Source organism: Cervus elaphus, chromosome 19 (assembly GCF_910594005.1).
Source record: "Cervus elaphus chromosome 19, mCerEla1.1, whole genome shotgun sequence".
In the NCBI taxonomy this organism is placed as follows: domain Eukaryota; kingdom Metazoa; phylum Chordata; class Mammalia; order Artiodactyla; family Cervidae; genus Cervus; species Cervus elaphus.
The window spans coordinates 35,635,957-35,650,368 of record NC_057833.1 but is presented as its reverse complement, the minus strand read 5'-3'; the positions used below and the strand labels follow the sequence as shown (position 1 = coordinate 35,650,368).

At 40.8% G+C, this 14,412-nt stretch overlaps 1 protein-coding gene across 6 annotated transcripts in view; it reads left to right on the top strand.

Moving 5' to 3' along the window:
* Positions 1-14,412, top strand: part of MCF2L2 (MCF.2 cell line derived transforming sequence-like 2) — a 269,485-nt gene that overhangs the window by 54,274 nt on the left and 200,799 nt on the right. For all 6 annotated transcript variants that reach the window (XR_006335262.1, XM_043874177.1, XM_043874176.1 and 3 more), the window contains exon 3: positions 13,384-13,498. Coding sequence is in view for 5 of the 6 variants with exons in the window: in XM_043874177.1 (XP_043730112.1) it covers positions 13,384-13,498 (115 nt within the window). In the remaining variant the exon portion in view is untranslated. The remainder of the gene's footprint in view (positions 1-13,383; positions 13,499-14,412) is intronic.

Below are 14,412 nucleotides of genomic sequence, written 5' to 3'. Positions count from 1 at the left end.
CTGGAAAAAAAAAAAAAAAGCAATAAAGTCATCTTAGTTATATCACAGAGAGAATGTAGTTGGCATGAATTTTATTCTACACAATACGATGCAAAAGCCATCACATTTTTTCCCTTTCTCTAAATCTTTTTTAGTTTACCCCAGACTCCACATGGGCTTCCCAAGTGGCTCAGTGGTAAATAATCTGCCTGCCAATGCAGTCCGGGTTCGATCCCTGGGTTGGGAAGATCCCCTGGAGAAGGAAATGGCAACCCACTCCAGTATTCTTGCCTGGAAAATCCCATGGACAGAGGAGCCTGGCAGGCTACCGTCCATAGGGTTGCAAAGAATCAGACACAGTTTAGTGGCTAAACAACAACAAACTCCTATTCTCTCCTACTGGATTTGAGAGAAATTCAATTTTCAACATTAAGATATCACTCTGCATTTCACATTTGGTATCCTACTTACAGTCTCAGTCATCCCCAGGCATCTTACACAATGCAGAACATTCTGGGGAGTTCTCTGCTCTTCCCTCCACATTGGTCATTGTTTAGATAGTTACTAAAAACTCCATAAATACAGGATTCTCATTTTTAAATGAGGTGATGTGAAGAGCTGTCTCATTGGAAAAGACCCTGATGCTGGGGAAGATTGAGGACCAGAGGAAAAGGGAGAAACAGAGGATGAGATGGTTGGATGGCATCATCGACTCAGTGGACATGAATTTGAGCAAGCTCCAGGAGATGGTGTAGGAGAGGGAAGCCTGGCGTGCTGCAGTCCATGGGGTCGCAAAGAGTTGGACATGACTGAGCAACCAAACAACCACATTTTAAAAATTTCTTCCTCTATTGCTAAGGCTTAGAACAGAGGCTGGAACATAATATCTGCTGAGGTTGAAATGATATAAGTCCTCCTGGTCTGTCCTGTGAGGTTGGTGGACTCCCTGCTCCCCATATCCCCAGTCTAGGCACCACTGTCTTGACCCTGGTAGCAGTGCCTGGCCAGCTTCCTGCAGGTGAGCCTAGGATGGTGCACAACAGAAGGCAGCATGGGGACTGTCTCTGGATTTCTGGCAACTGCTGCTATGGCCCCGTGTCACAGAAGGCCCAAAGCCAACATGCATCAAGGTCTGGAATGGACGATGGGGTGGGCTGGGTAGATTCCTATAGTCTTACACCAAAACTGTAATGCCTCAACTCAGTTCATAATTCTAGCATATAAAATTATACAATGATTCATCTGGGAAAGGAATCCAGTGGCTGACTGATACACTTAAATACCCAAAGTTATTGCTTTTAAGTAATATTGAGGCATTTTTTTCTATGCTTATTTCTTAGAGGCAGTTTAGGGAAAATTGTAAACTGGTACCAGCCAGCCCTAGATATGGTTAGATTCTGCTACTGACTGGCTGTATCATGTTGGGTAATTTACTTGTCTAAGCTTCACTTTTCTCACTTTGTGTAATGAATAGAATCTCATAATTTTGAGGACTAAAGCATAATGTATGAAAAATGCTTAATATTGCAACTGCCAATTAAATGTTTGCTCTTTTTTCCTGATATATTCTAATCCCTCAAAAGTGTTTATTTTTATATTACTAAACATGTTTTCAGTATGACAGTGTTTTTATAAGGGATCAAAACCATACAGTGATAGAGTATATAATACCACAGTTAAGTCAGAACTTAACTTTCACTCTTTAATGTAGAACATAAAACTGAAAACTCACACTGGCCCAAGAGGATACTCCTGCTTTAGGAAAGGCACTTTGACTGGACAAAGGCAATCCTTTCATTTTTGAGCTTGTCAGCTTGTTACCTCAAGGTTGCCCTTCCTTTGAGAGAGAAGCATGGATAAGCTGTGATAGAATTTGCCACATGCCAAGAAAAATATCAGCAGCCATGGGGTTCGCTGAGTCAGCAGGTTTTTTTGGAATTAGCAGGGCTGTTTTTCATCTTTAACTTCCCTCTTTACCTGACAGAGGCAGCAAATGTCAGCAACGGGGCTGTTGTGGGTGCCTGGGTAGTTGTGGTTGTAAAACAGGAATCTCCTCAGTTAGGTTTTTTCCATGGCAGCCCAGCCCTGGCCTCTGCTCTGAGTCACAGCACTTTTCCTGATTCAGACAAGCAGGGTGAAGATGTTCCAGCTGCTGACTTACCTATAGATTCCACTGAGATCTAGAGACAGCCAGAACCCCCATCAACCAGGGATGCTGTGAAAGAGAGGATGGAGCCTTTTTCTCAGTGAGGCCACAAGTGCCTGGCCTGCTGTGCTGTGTGAGTGTGCTCCTCTGGCTGGTTGAAGAGCAGGGCTCATTGCATGATGCCTCATCCAGATTTGTGGGCAGATGGTTTGAAGCGTCTGGATGGTGATACCAGCAGGGCAATCAGCAGGAATTGGATAGTGGACAGGGCTAGGGTATCTGGTGGCTCTGACCATGGAAGACAACTTGCAGGTTCCCCAATGAACTTGGGATATTCTAAGTTCAGGCACTTAGCTAGTAATCAAAAAAATATAAACAGGTTAGTGTGATGAAGACACTAGTCTTTGAACTCAGACAATCTAGGTTCATATTCCAACAGAATTAGTAGGTTGCTCTGAGCAGGATTTCTCATCTGTAAAGTGGTTTGTTTTAAGGATAGTGCTTAGCATAGTATTTGGCTACAAGAAAACATAGACTATAGGATATGTTTGTTTTTAAACTATTGGGTTGACCAGATGGAAAAATCCAAATGAACTTTTTGGCCAACTCAATGCATAATAGGAGGTCTGGCGGTAGGTCTTGACCCTAAGATGGCCACTACAGCTCCAGACATCAAGTCTGTATCCAAAGCAGGAAGAAGGAAAAGAAGCAATTCTGGCTTCTGTTGCTTTTGCCAAGAGAGCAATAACTTTCCTAGAGCTCTTGGTAGCCTTCTGCTTTTGTTTCATTCCAGAACTGTGTCATGTAGCCATTTACAACAAGAATTTTAATCCCTTTAAAAATAATAGCAGGAAGCTTCTGGTTCATGAGTGGAAGGATATGCACTCATCTCCTCCTGGGAGAGCACCAAAATTGCAATTAGCTATTGAACAACCATCAACAGGAGTACAGTGGAACCAAAAAAAAAAAAAAAAAAAAGATGCCCCACATCTAAAGACAAAGAAGAAGCTGCACCAAGATGGTAGGGGGGTTGCAGTCACGATAAAATCAAATCCCATGCCCGCCAGGTGAGTGACCCACAATCAGGAGAACAATAACACCAGAGAAATTCTCCCACTGTTGTGAAAGTCCTGAGCCTCATGTCAGGCTTCCCAGTCTGTAGATCCAGCAAAGGTACTGGGAATCCCCAGGGAATATGACTTTGAAGGCCAGTGGGATTTAATTATAGAACTTCCATAGGACTAGGGGGAACAGAGTCCAATCTTGGAGGGCACAAACAAAATCTTCCCACCAAGACCCAGGGGAAAGGAGCAGGAGGATACAGGGGAAAGGATACAGGAGGCTGAACCAAAACTATCTGCTAGTGTTGGAGAGTCTCCTGTGGACATGTGGGTTGGCAGTGGCTCGTTGTGGGGATGGGCATTGGCAGCAGCAGTCCTGGAAGGGGCCTCTTGGCATAAGACCTCTTGGTGATCGCCATTAAGCCCATAGACCACAGGACTGGGTCACCTCAGGCAGAACAACTAATAGAGAGGGAGCACAATCCCAGCCATCAGCAGATCATTGGATTAAAGTTTTACTGAGCATGGCTCTGCCCACCAGAGTAAGACCCAGTTTTTCTCACCACCAGTCCTTCCCATCAGGAAGCTTAGACAAGCCGCTTAGCCTCATCCACCAGAGGCAGACAGAAGAAGCAAGAAGAACCACAGTCCCGCAGCATGCATGAGTGCTAAGTTGCTTCGGTCATGTCCACCTCTGCAACCCTATGGATTGTAGATTGCCAGGCTCCTCTGCCAATGAAATTCTTCAGGCAAGAATACTGGAGTGTGTTGCCATGTGCTCCTCCAGGAGATCTTTCCGACCCAGGGATCAAAACCATGTCTCCTGCATTCAGGGCAGTCTCTTGCATTGCAGGCAGATTCTTTACTACTGAGCCATCAGGGAAGCCTCAAGAGCAGCTAGAACCTAAACCACATCATGGAAAATTAACCAAGCTGAGAAGGCAGAGGGTTTTGTCCCAGATAAAGGGAAAAGATAAAACCTCAGAAAAATAACCATGTAAAGTGGAGATAGGCAACCTTCCAGAAAAAGAATTCAGAATAATGATAGTGAAGATGCTCTAGGATCTCAGGAAAACAATGGAGAAGATGCAAGAAATATTTACCAAAGACCTAGAAGCCCTGAAGAATTAAACAAACAGAGATGAACAACACACTAGAAGAAATAGGTAGCAGAGTAACTTGGGCAGAAGAACGGATAAGTGACCTGGAGGATAGAATGGTGGAAATCACCACCACAGAACAGAATATAGAAAAAAGAATGAATAAAAGTAAGACAGCCTAAGAGACCTCTGGGACAACATTAAATGCACCAACATTCGTGTGATAGGAGGCCCAGAAGGAGTAGAGAGAGAGAAAGGACCCAAGAAAATATTTGAAGAAATAATAGGGAAAACTTCCCTAACATGGGAAAGGAAACAGTCAACCAAGTCCAGGAAGCACAGAGAGTCCCATGCAGGATAAACCCAAAGAGGAACACACCAAGACATATAGTAATCAAAATGATGAAAATTAAAGACAAAGATAAAATATTAAAAGCAACAAAGGAAAAATGGCAACAAACAAGGAAACTCCCATGAGGTTATCAGCTGATTTCTCAACAGAATCTCTACAAGCCAGAAGGGAATGGCATGATACATTTAAAGTGATGAAAGGGAAGAAACTACAACCAAGAATACTCTACCTAGCAAGACTCTCATTCAGACTTGAGGGAGAAATCAAAAACTTTCTAGACAAGCAAAAGTTAAGGGAATTCATTACCACCAAACCAGCTTTACAACAAATGCTAAAGGAACTAACTTCTCTAGGGAGGAAACACAAGAGAAGGAAAATACATACACAAAATAAACTGCAAACAATTAAGAAAATGACAATAGGATCGTGCGTGTGTGCATTCGGGTGAGTTGCTTCAGTTGTGTCCAACTCTTTGTGACCCTGTGGACTGAGCCCTGCCAGGCTCCTCTCTCCATGTGGTTCTCCAGGAAAGAATACTGGAGTGGGTTGCCGTGTCCTCCTCCAGGGGATCTTCCCAAACCAGGGATCGAACTCGGGTCTGTTATGTCTACCTGCATTGGCAAGCAGGTTCTTTACCACTAGTGCCACCTGGTAAGCCCAGTAGGATCACATGTGTACTTAGTTGCTCAGTCATGTCCGACTCTGTGACCCCATGGACTGTGGTCCACCATGCTTTTCTACCAATGGGATTCTCCAGACAAGAACTACTGGAAGGGATTTCCCTGCCCTCCTCCAGGGTATCTTCCCAACCCAGGGATAGAACCCAGGTCTCTTGCATTGCAGGTGAATTCTTTACCATCTGAGCCACCAGGGAAGCCCAGCAGGATCATATTCATCTATAATAACATTAACTGTAAATGGATTAAATGCACCAACCAAAAGACTAAACTGGCTGGGCAGATGAGAACATGTGTGTGTATGCATTTTCACTTACCACATCACTCTACTTAACCCCTGAAATTGTATATAACTATTTTATATTATTAGGTTAATCACGTTTCCATTATGACCTGTGATTGTAATTATCTTTTATTTTTTGCCTGGTTATTGATTGTGAAAACTGATAAACATCTTTTACTATTGTGAAAAAAAATAATAGCAGGAGGAAACACTATTTGAAGGGCTTACACACTTAAACAATGTGTTTCTTAGGTTAGGCCAATGTGAGTTAGAACAGATCCCCAGTCCCCTGATTCATGATTTATTTATCAGTTTTTTGGGGGGAGAGGGGAAGAGAAAGGGAAAATAGATACTGAGAGGCAAATAGCAGTAACCATCTCACTGTCTCTCCCACTGTTGCTCTTCACCATCTTCCTATGGGATTTCTCAATGTTCCAAATTCTCCTCCGAACCCACACCCTGAAGGGAATGGTCTTAGGTAGGCCAAGTATTGCTAGTATTTCCTGAAATAAAATTAGTCCTCTTAATGTACAGAAATGATACCAGAGGACTAAAGTTTATTTTATTAAGTCACCATCGTACTTAGTTTCTAGGAGTCTGGTTTTGTTTACCTTAAATGGGCTTCTTTGCTGCCATCTTTCTTCCTTCTGCATTCCCACGCTACCTCACTAGGTGGCGCTGACTGCCCTGTGGTGAATGGAGGCCCAGTTTTGTTTCCTGGGTGCTTCTGCCTCTAAGACTAACAGACTAAAGGTTAATGGCTTGTGGTGTCCCCAGTTAACCCTCTGACTTTCTGGTGTTTGTTCTCAGTGTTAACCATGATATGAGAAAACTCCACCCATCTTTCTCTATTTAGGCATGAATACCTTTAATTTTAGTTAATGAAAAGATTAAATCGTGAAAAAGGTATATCCTTATGAATATTTTACAGTGTTTTGGTTCCTTGAAATGTTTTAGCCATTTTCTTGGCAGATATTGTTTATACAATTAGTATAGTGTTATAATACATCAAAATTTAGCCTTACTCAACATGTAACTTCTCTTAATTCACATTTCTCGCAAACTCCTGTGAGTGTGAAGCTAGAAAGAAGAAGAATGTTTTAGTTGAAAGCTAATAGCATCCTGATCTAGATTGTTTTCAGTCAATATAACAAGGTAACTCAGTTTCCTTGTCAAACACCTAATCTGCAGGTTTTTTTTTTTTTTAGTTTAAGTGTACAGGATTAATCAAGAGGCATTTCCCAGAGATGACTGGTCATCTAGACTATCACAGACTGGTCTCTGAGAGCCCAAGACTCACATTAACAATACATACAAAAGACTTGTATAGAAAGACCACAATGCTGACTTACTCTTTCCACGATAGAAGCACTCACATTTGCTAGATAGCACATTCTCTCCCAGCAAACACATGTACATGGGCTATCAGAGTATAATCAGAAGATACCAGGTATGGATTCAGAGCAGCAGAGTGGGTTGGATGATCTTAATGGCACTGCCATTAGATAGCCTGGCAACATGACCTGGATTCTCCACAGAGCGGGCCAGGAGTCTCCTTAGGAGAGGTGCCTGCCTTTGCTTCTCAGTCTCCCTTTCCTGTAATTTCTTCATGGATTCCACACCCTCAGTAATCATGCAGTCCTCGTTAAACCACACCATGCACTGATGACTCACGTTAGATATATGAAATAGGTGCAGTCATTTGTAGTTGGCTTCACTTGGGAGCTGCATTCCACTGGAAGTAGCCTCCCTCCATGTGCATGGAAGGTGCTCCCAGCATTTCAGCTAATGTCCCTCTGCCTGGGGCACAAGTGCTCCAAGTTCCTTAGTCCTTAATGCCTTAGCAGCTCAGTCAGTTTTTTCACAGCCCTTTTTGGCCAAAAGCAATACCTGACAGGTTAAACAACTTAAGTCTATATGTCCTGACAACTTAGTAGCTGTTTGAAAAAAATAGATACAGCTGAAAGAAAAAGTCAGGTTTAACTTTCATTTTTAGAGAACCACAGTGATCTCAAACCTTGGAATCAGTCTGGATATCACCACTTCCTGTTTCACACTGATTTTCATATTACACTTGCTTTTAACACTAGCAGCCACCAAACCCTCAGCTCTCCAAAGATGTAATGCCATTCAAAAGAATACTGCATAATTTAATGTTGAAATACCAAACTACTGCAAGCTAGTAGCAAGCATGGCATCTGATAGATGCCAACTAATGCTGTTTTCCCCCTAAATTTAAAATACTCAAGGCACTTTTGTGAGTTCACTGTGCATACCTGTTTGGGAACCATGGGGCTGGAACATAGTCTTGTGGATACATCTAGCTGCAAAGAGACTGGGAAATAGAATCTTTTTTTTAAAGTATAAATTTATTTATTTTAATTGGAGGCTAATTACTTTACAATATTGTAGTGGTTTTGCCATACATTGACATGAATCCACCATGGGTGTATATGTGTCCCCTATCCTGAACCCCCCTCGTACCTCCCTCCCTATCCCATCCCTCTGGGTCATCCCAGTGCACCAGCCCTGAGCACCCTGTCTCAGGCATTGAACCTGGACTGGAGATTCATTTCACATATGATAATATACATGTTTCAATGCCATTCTCCCATATCATCCCACCCTTGCCCTCTCCCACAGAGTCCAAAAGGCTGTTCTATACATCTGTGTCTCTTTTGCTGTCTCACATATAGGGTTATCATTACCCTCTTTCTAAATTCCATATATATGCATTAGTATACTGTATTGGTGTTTTTCTTTCTGGCTTACTTCACTCTGTATAATAGGCTCCAGTTTCATCCACTTCATTAGAACTGATTCAAATGTGTTCTTTTTAATGGCTGAGTAATATTCCATTGTGTATGTGTACCACAGCTTTCTTATCCATTCATCTGCTGTTGGACATCTAGGTTGCTTCCATGTCCTCGCTATTATAAACAGTGCTGTGATGAACACTGGGATACATGTGTCTCTTTCAGTTCTGGTTTCCTTGGTGTGTTTGCCCAGCAGTGGGATTGCTGGGTCATATGGCAGTTCTATTTCCAGTTTTTTAAGGAATCTCCACACTGTTCTCCATAGTGGCTGTACTAGTTTGCATTCCCACCAACAGTGTAAGAGGGTTCCCTTTTCTCCACACCCTCTCCAGCATTTATTGCTTGTAGACTTTTGGATAGCAGCCATTCTGACTGGCATGAGATGGTACCTCATTGTGGTTTTGATTTACATTTCTCTGATAATGAGTGATGTTGAGCATCTTTTCATGTGTTTGTTAGCCATCTGTATGTCTTCTTTGGAGAAATGTCTGTTTAGTTCTTTGGCCCATTTTTTTGATTGGGTTGTTTATTTTTCTGGAATTGAGCTGCAGGAGCTGCTTGTATATTTTTGAGATTAATTCTTGGTCAGTTCCTTCGTTCACTATTATTTTCTCCCATTCTGAAGGCTGTCTTTTCACCTTGCTTATAGTTTCCTTTGTTGTGCAAAAGCTTTTAAGTTTAATTAGGTCCCATTTGTTTAGTTTTGCTTTTATTTCCATTACTCTGGTAGGTGGATCATAGAGGATCCTGCTGTGATTTATGTCAGAGAGTGTTTTGCCTATGTTTTCCTCTAGGAGTTTTATAGTTCCTGGTCTTATGTTTAGATCTCTAATCCATTTTGAGTTTATTTTTGTGTAAGGTGTTAGAAAGTGTTCTAGTTTCATTCTTTTACAAGTGGTTGACCAGTTTTTCCAGCACCACTTGTTAAAGAGATTGTCTTTTCTCCATTATATATTCTTGCCTCCTTTGTCGAAGACAAGGTGTCCATAGGTGCATGGATTTATCTCTGGGCTTTCTATTTTGTTCCATTGATCTATATTTCTGTCTTTGTGCCAGTACCATACTGTCTAGATGACTGTGGCTGTGTAGTAGAGCCTGAAGTCAGGCAGGTTGATTCCTCAAGTTCCATTCTTCTTTCTCAAGATTGCTTTGGCTATTCAAGGTTTTTTGTATTTCCATACAAATTGTGAAATTATTTGTTCTAGTTCTGTGAAGAATACCGTTGGTAGCTTGATGGGGATTGCATTGAATCTATAGATTGCTTTGGGTAGTATAGTCATTTTGACAATATTGATTCTTCCAATCCATGAACATGGTATATTTCTCCATCTATTTATGTCCTCTTTGATTTCTTTCACCAGTGTTTTATAGTTTTCTATAAATAAGTCTTTTGTTTCTTTAGGTAGGTATATTCCTAAGTATTTTATTCTTTCCATTGCAATTGTGAATGGAATTGTTTCCTTAATTTCTCTTTCTGTTTTCTCATTGTTAGTGTATAGGAATGGAAGGGATTTCTGTGTGTTAATTTTATATGCTGCAAATTTACTATATTCCTTAATTAGCTCTAGTAATTTTCTGGTGGAATCGTTAGGGTTTTCTATGTAGAGGATCGTGTCATCTGCAAACAGTGAGAGTTTCACTTCTTTTCCAATCTGGATTCCTTTTACTTCTTTTTCTGCTCTGATTGCTGTGGCCAAAACTTCCAAAACTATGTTGAATAGTAGTGGTGAAAGTGGGCACCCTTGTCTTGTTCCTGACTTCAGGGGAAATGCTTTTAATTTTTCACCATTGACGATAATGTTTGCTGTGGGTTTGTCATATATAGCTTTTATTATGTTGAGGTATGTTCCTTCTATTCCTGCTTTCTGGAGGGTTTTTTTTTTTTTATCATGATGTTGAATTTTGTCAAAGGCTTTCTCTGCATCTATTGAGATAATCATATGGTTTTTACCTTTCAATTTGTTAATGTGGTATATTATGTTGATTGATTTGCGGATATTGAAGAATCCTTGTATCCCTGGGATAAAGCCCATGGATTCATGATGTATGATCTTTTAAATATGTTGTTGGATTCTGTTTGCTAGAATTTTGTTAAGGATTTTTGCATCTATGTTCATCAGTGATATTGGCCTGTAGTTTTCTTTTTTGTGTGGCAACTTTGTCAGGTTTTGGCATTAGGGTGATGGTGGCCTCATAGAATGAGTTTGGAAGTTTACCTTCCTCTGCAGTTTTCTGGAAGAGTTTGAGTAGGAGAGGTGTTAGCTCTTCTTTAAATTTTTGGTAGAATTCAGCTGTGGAGCCATCTGGTCCTGGGCTTTTGTTTGCTGGAAGATTTCTGATTACAGTTTCAATTTCTGTGCTTGTGATGGATCTGTTAAGATTTTCTATTTCTTCCTGGTTCAGTTTTGGAAAGTTGTACTTCTCTAAGAATTTGTCCATTTCTTCCAAGTTGTCCATTTTATTGGCATGTAGTTGCTGATAGTAGTCTTTTATGATCCTTTGTATTTCAGTGTTGTCTGTTGTGATCTCTCCATTTTCATTTCTAATTTTGTTGATTTAATTCTTCTCCCTTTGTTTCTTGATGAGTCTGGCTAATGGTTTGTCAATTTTATTTATCTTCTCAAAGAACCAGCTTTTGGCTTTGTTGATTTTTGCTATGGCCTCTTTTGTTTCTTTTGCATTTATTTCTGCCCTAATTTTTAGGATTTCTTTCCTTCTACTAGACCTGGGGTTCTTCATTTCTTCCTTTTCTAGTTGCTTTAGGTGTAAAGTCAGGTTATCTATTTGACTTTTTTCTTGTTTCTTGAGGTAATCCTGTGTTGCTATGAACCTTCCCCTTAGCACTGCTTTTACAGTGTCCCACAGGTTTTGGGTTGTTGTGTTTTCATTTTCATTTGTTTCTATGCATATTTTGATTTCTTTTTTGATTTCTTCTGTGATTTGTTGGTTATTCAGAAGCATGTTGTTTAGCCTCCATATGTTGGAATTTTCATAGTTTTTTTTTCTGTAATTAACATCTAATCTTACTGCATTGTGGTCAGAAAAGATGCTTGGAATGATTTCAATTTTTTTGAGTTCACTAAGGCTAGATTTATGGCCCATTATGTGATCTATCCTGGAGAAGGCTCCATGTGCACTTGAGAAAAAGGTGAAATTCATTGTTTTGGGGTGATATGTCCTATAGATATCAATTAGGTCTAACTGGTCTATTGTATCATTTAAAGTTTGTGTTTCCTTGTTAATTTTCTGTTTAGTTGATCTATCCATAGGTGTGAGTGGGATATTAAAGTGTCCCACTATTATTGTGTTATTGTTAATTTGGGAAATAGAATCTATTTAGTGGTGTCTGCTTTAATGAATAAACTATTTAAATACTTATTTTATGCTTTTGTTCTCACAGGGATGTCTTATATCTGTTTATGAGTTATTCAAGGGCAGCTGCCTTGCAAGAATGTGCTTAACAATGTGTGCTTAGTCACTCAGTCCTGTCCAATTCTTTGTGACCTCATGGGCTGTAGCCTACCAGGCTCCTCTGTCCATGGGGATTCTCCAGGCAAGAATACTGAGTGGGTTGCCATTCCCTTCTTCAGCAGATCTTCCCAACCCAGGCATTGAACCCTGGTCTCCTGAATTGCTGCCAGATTCTTTACCATCTGAGCCACCAGGGAAGCCTTGCCTTGCAAGAATATAACCATAATAACGGTTACCATTTATGGAGCACTTATATATAATAAATAGTCTGCTAAAATGCTTTTTATATATGTTCTCAGTTAATCCTTACAATACCTTTTGAGGAAGGTATAGGTAATATTCCTATTACATAGATACATATTTGTATATAAAGGAAACTTCTGTTTAAGTAAGTATCTTGCATAAAATCACATAGAAATTAAGTGGTAAAGCAGAATTTGAATAAAGTTGTCTGATTTTAGAGCCAACTCTCTCTCTTTCTCTTTTTTGATCACACTGAACATGTAGGATCTTAGTTCCCTGAACAGGAATCAAACCTGTGCCCCCTGCAGTAGAAGCATGGAATCCTAACCACTGGACTGCCAGGGAAGTCCCTAGAGCCAACTCTCTTAACCACCATATACTTTTACATTTGTTATTTGCTGAAGGAAAGTTATGACCAACCTAGACAGCATATTAAAAAGCAGAGACATTACTTTGTCAACAAAGGTCTGTCTAGTCAAGGCTATGGTTTTTCCAGTAGTCATGTATGGATGTGAGAGTTGGACAGTAAAGAAAGGTGAGTGCTGAAGAATTGATGCTTTTGAACTGTGGTATTGGAGAAGACTCTTGAGAGTCCCTTGGACTGCAAGGAGATCCAACCAGTCCATCCTAAAGGAGATCAGTCCTGGGTGTTCATTGGAAGGACTGATGTTGAAGCTGAAACTCCAATACTTTGGCCACCTGATGCGAACAGCTGACTCATTTGAAAAGACCCTGATGCTGGGAAAGATTGAGGGTGGGAGGAGAAGGGGACGACAGAGGATGAGATGGTTGGATGGCATCACCAACTCAATGGACATGAGTTTGGGTAAATTCCGGGAGTTGGTGATGGACAGGGAGGCCTGGTGTGCTGCAGTTCATGGGGTCGAAAAGAGTTGGACATGACTGAGTGACTAAACTGAACTACATAAATGAGCAATATTATGTATTTGTGTTGGCATTTTTTACTATTTCCACCTATACTAAAATAAATCAGTGTTGTCTTTTACATAGTAACTATCTTCAGAGGATTCAAAAAATTGAATTCTCACAACACCCCTGAACAAGCTTGAAGGAGAAAAGAGGCTTGTTCGAAGTAATTCAGTGTCAACTTTCCCGCCTCCTGCTCTAAAATAATACAGACAAAAAAGGGGAGATTGATGCACATCTCAAGTTGATATTAGCCTGAGTCCTTTACTTGCAGAGGTGTGACATGAAAACATTTTGTTAACATCTTGACTACCCATTTTTGTTGCAGGAGGCCGAGGGAAAGATGGTGCCCCCATCATCACTTTCCCAGAGTTTGTGGGGTTCAAGCACATCCCAGATGAAGACTTCCTGAATGTCATGACCTACCTAACTAGTGTCCCCAGGTGAGCTGAACACAGTACTCTGCTGCCTTCCTTGTCACTGGGTTTATCCTGAATTTCCCATGTGGTAGTACTGGGTTGGGATGGGATCTTCCATGAGCCCAGCTCACACTACTGTGTTATGGCCAATTTCACTTATCCATCAGTCAAAACAAGGGATGTGGAAAGAGACTAGAAAACAAAGTTACAAGAGCATCAGTTTTATTATGGTGTGCACATATGAAGTACTTAATAAAATTGTTATATGAATGAAAAATTGATTGACTAGCTAATGCTGATTTTGTTCCTTCAGGTTCATTGCTCTAGATTAAGGTGATCCTGGTTTCCTGGGGCCTGTTGTCTAAGACACCTGGCTTCTGCTCAAGAGGCTCAAGCCAAGTTAGGAGTCACTTCATTTATTTTCCCTAAATAAAGAACTTAAGGGTAGATTTTATGACTATCATTGTCAGATGGAAAAAGTAAGGCACAGAGCAAGGAAACTAAAAGTCCAGAAATAAAAACTGTGCCTATAGCTGAGATCAAAACAGAGATATTTTGGGGCATCTGCTACTTCTACCCTCTCGGGCCCAGGTCTCACATATTTATGCCACTAAGTCAATAAATAGCCACATCTCCTAGGGATGGAAAGTGGGACAGAGTTCATATTGGTGATAAATATTTCACAGACAGAGGTGGAGCTGGCTGTGGAGTCCAAACTCCCTGGGGAGCAGACTTAGCCCATAAAGGCCCTACCTTCCATGGGTCTGTGTCGCTTATGATACTGTCTGTTACTTAAATGCTTTGTGGTTAGGAGTTTACACAGCCAGGGTGTGCTGTTTTGCTTGCTTTCCATCTGCTTCATATGATTTAGAGGTAAACTCTGTGATTGAAAGTCCACCTGGAGCCTGATCCCACCTGCAGAGATTAGGAAGTTAATT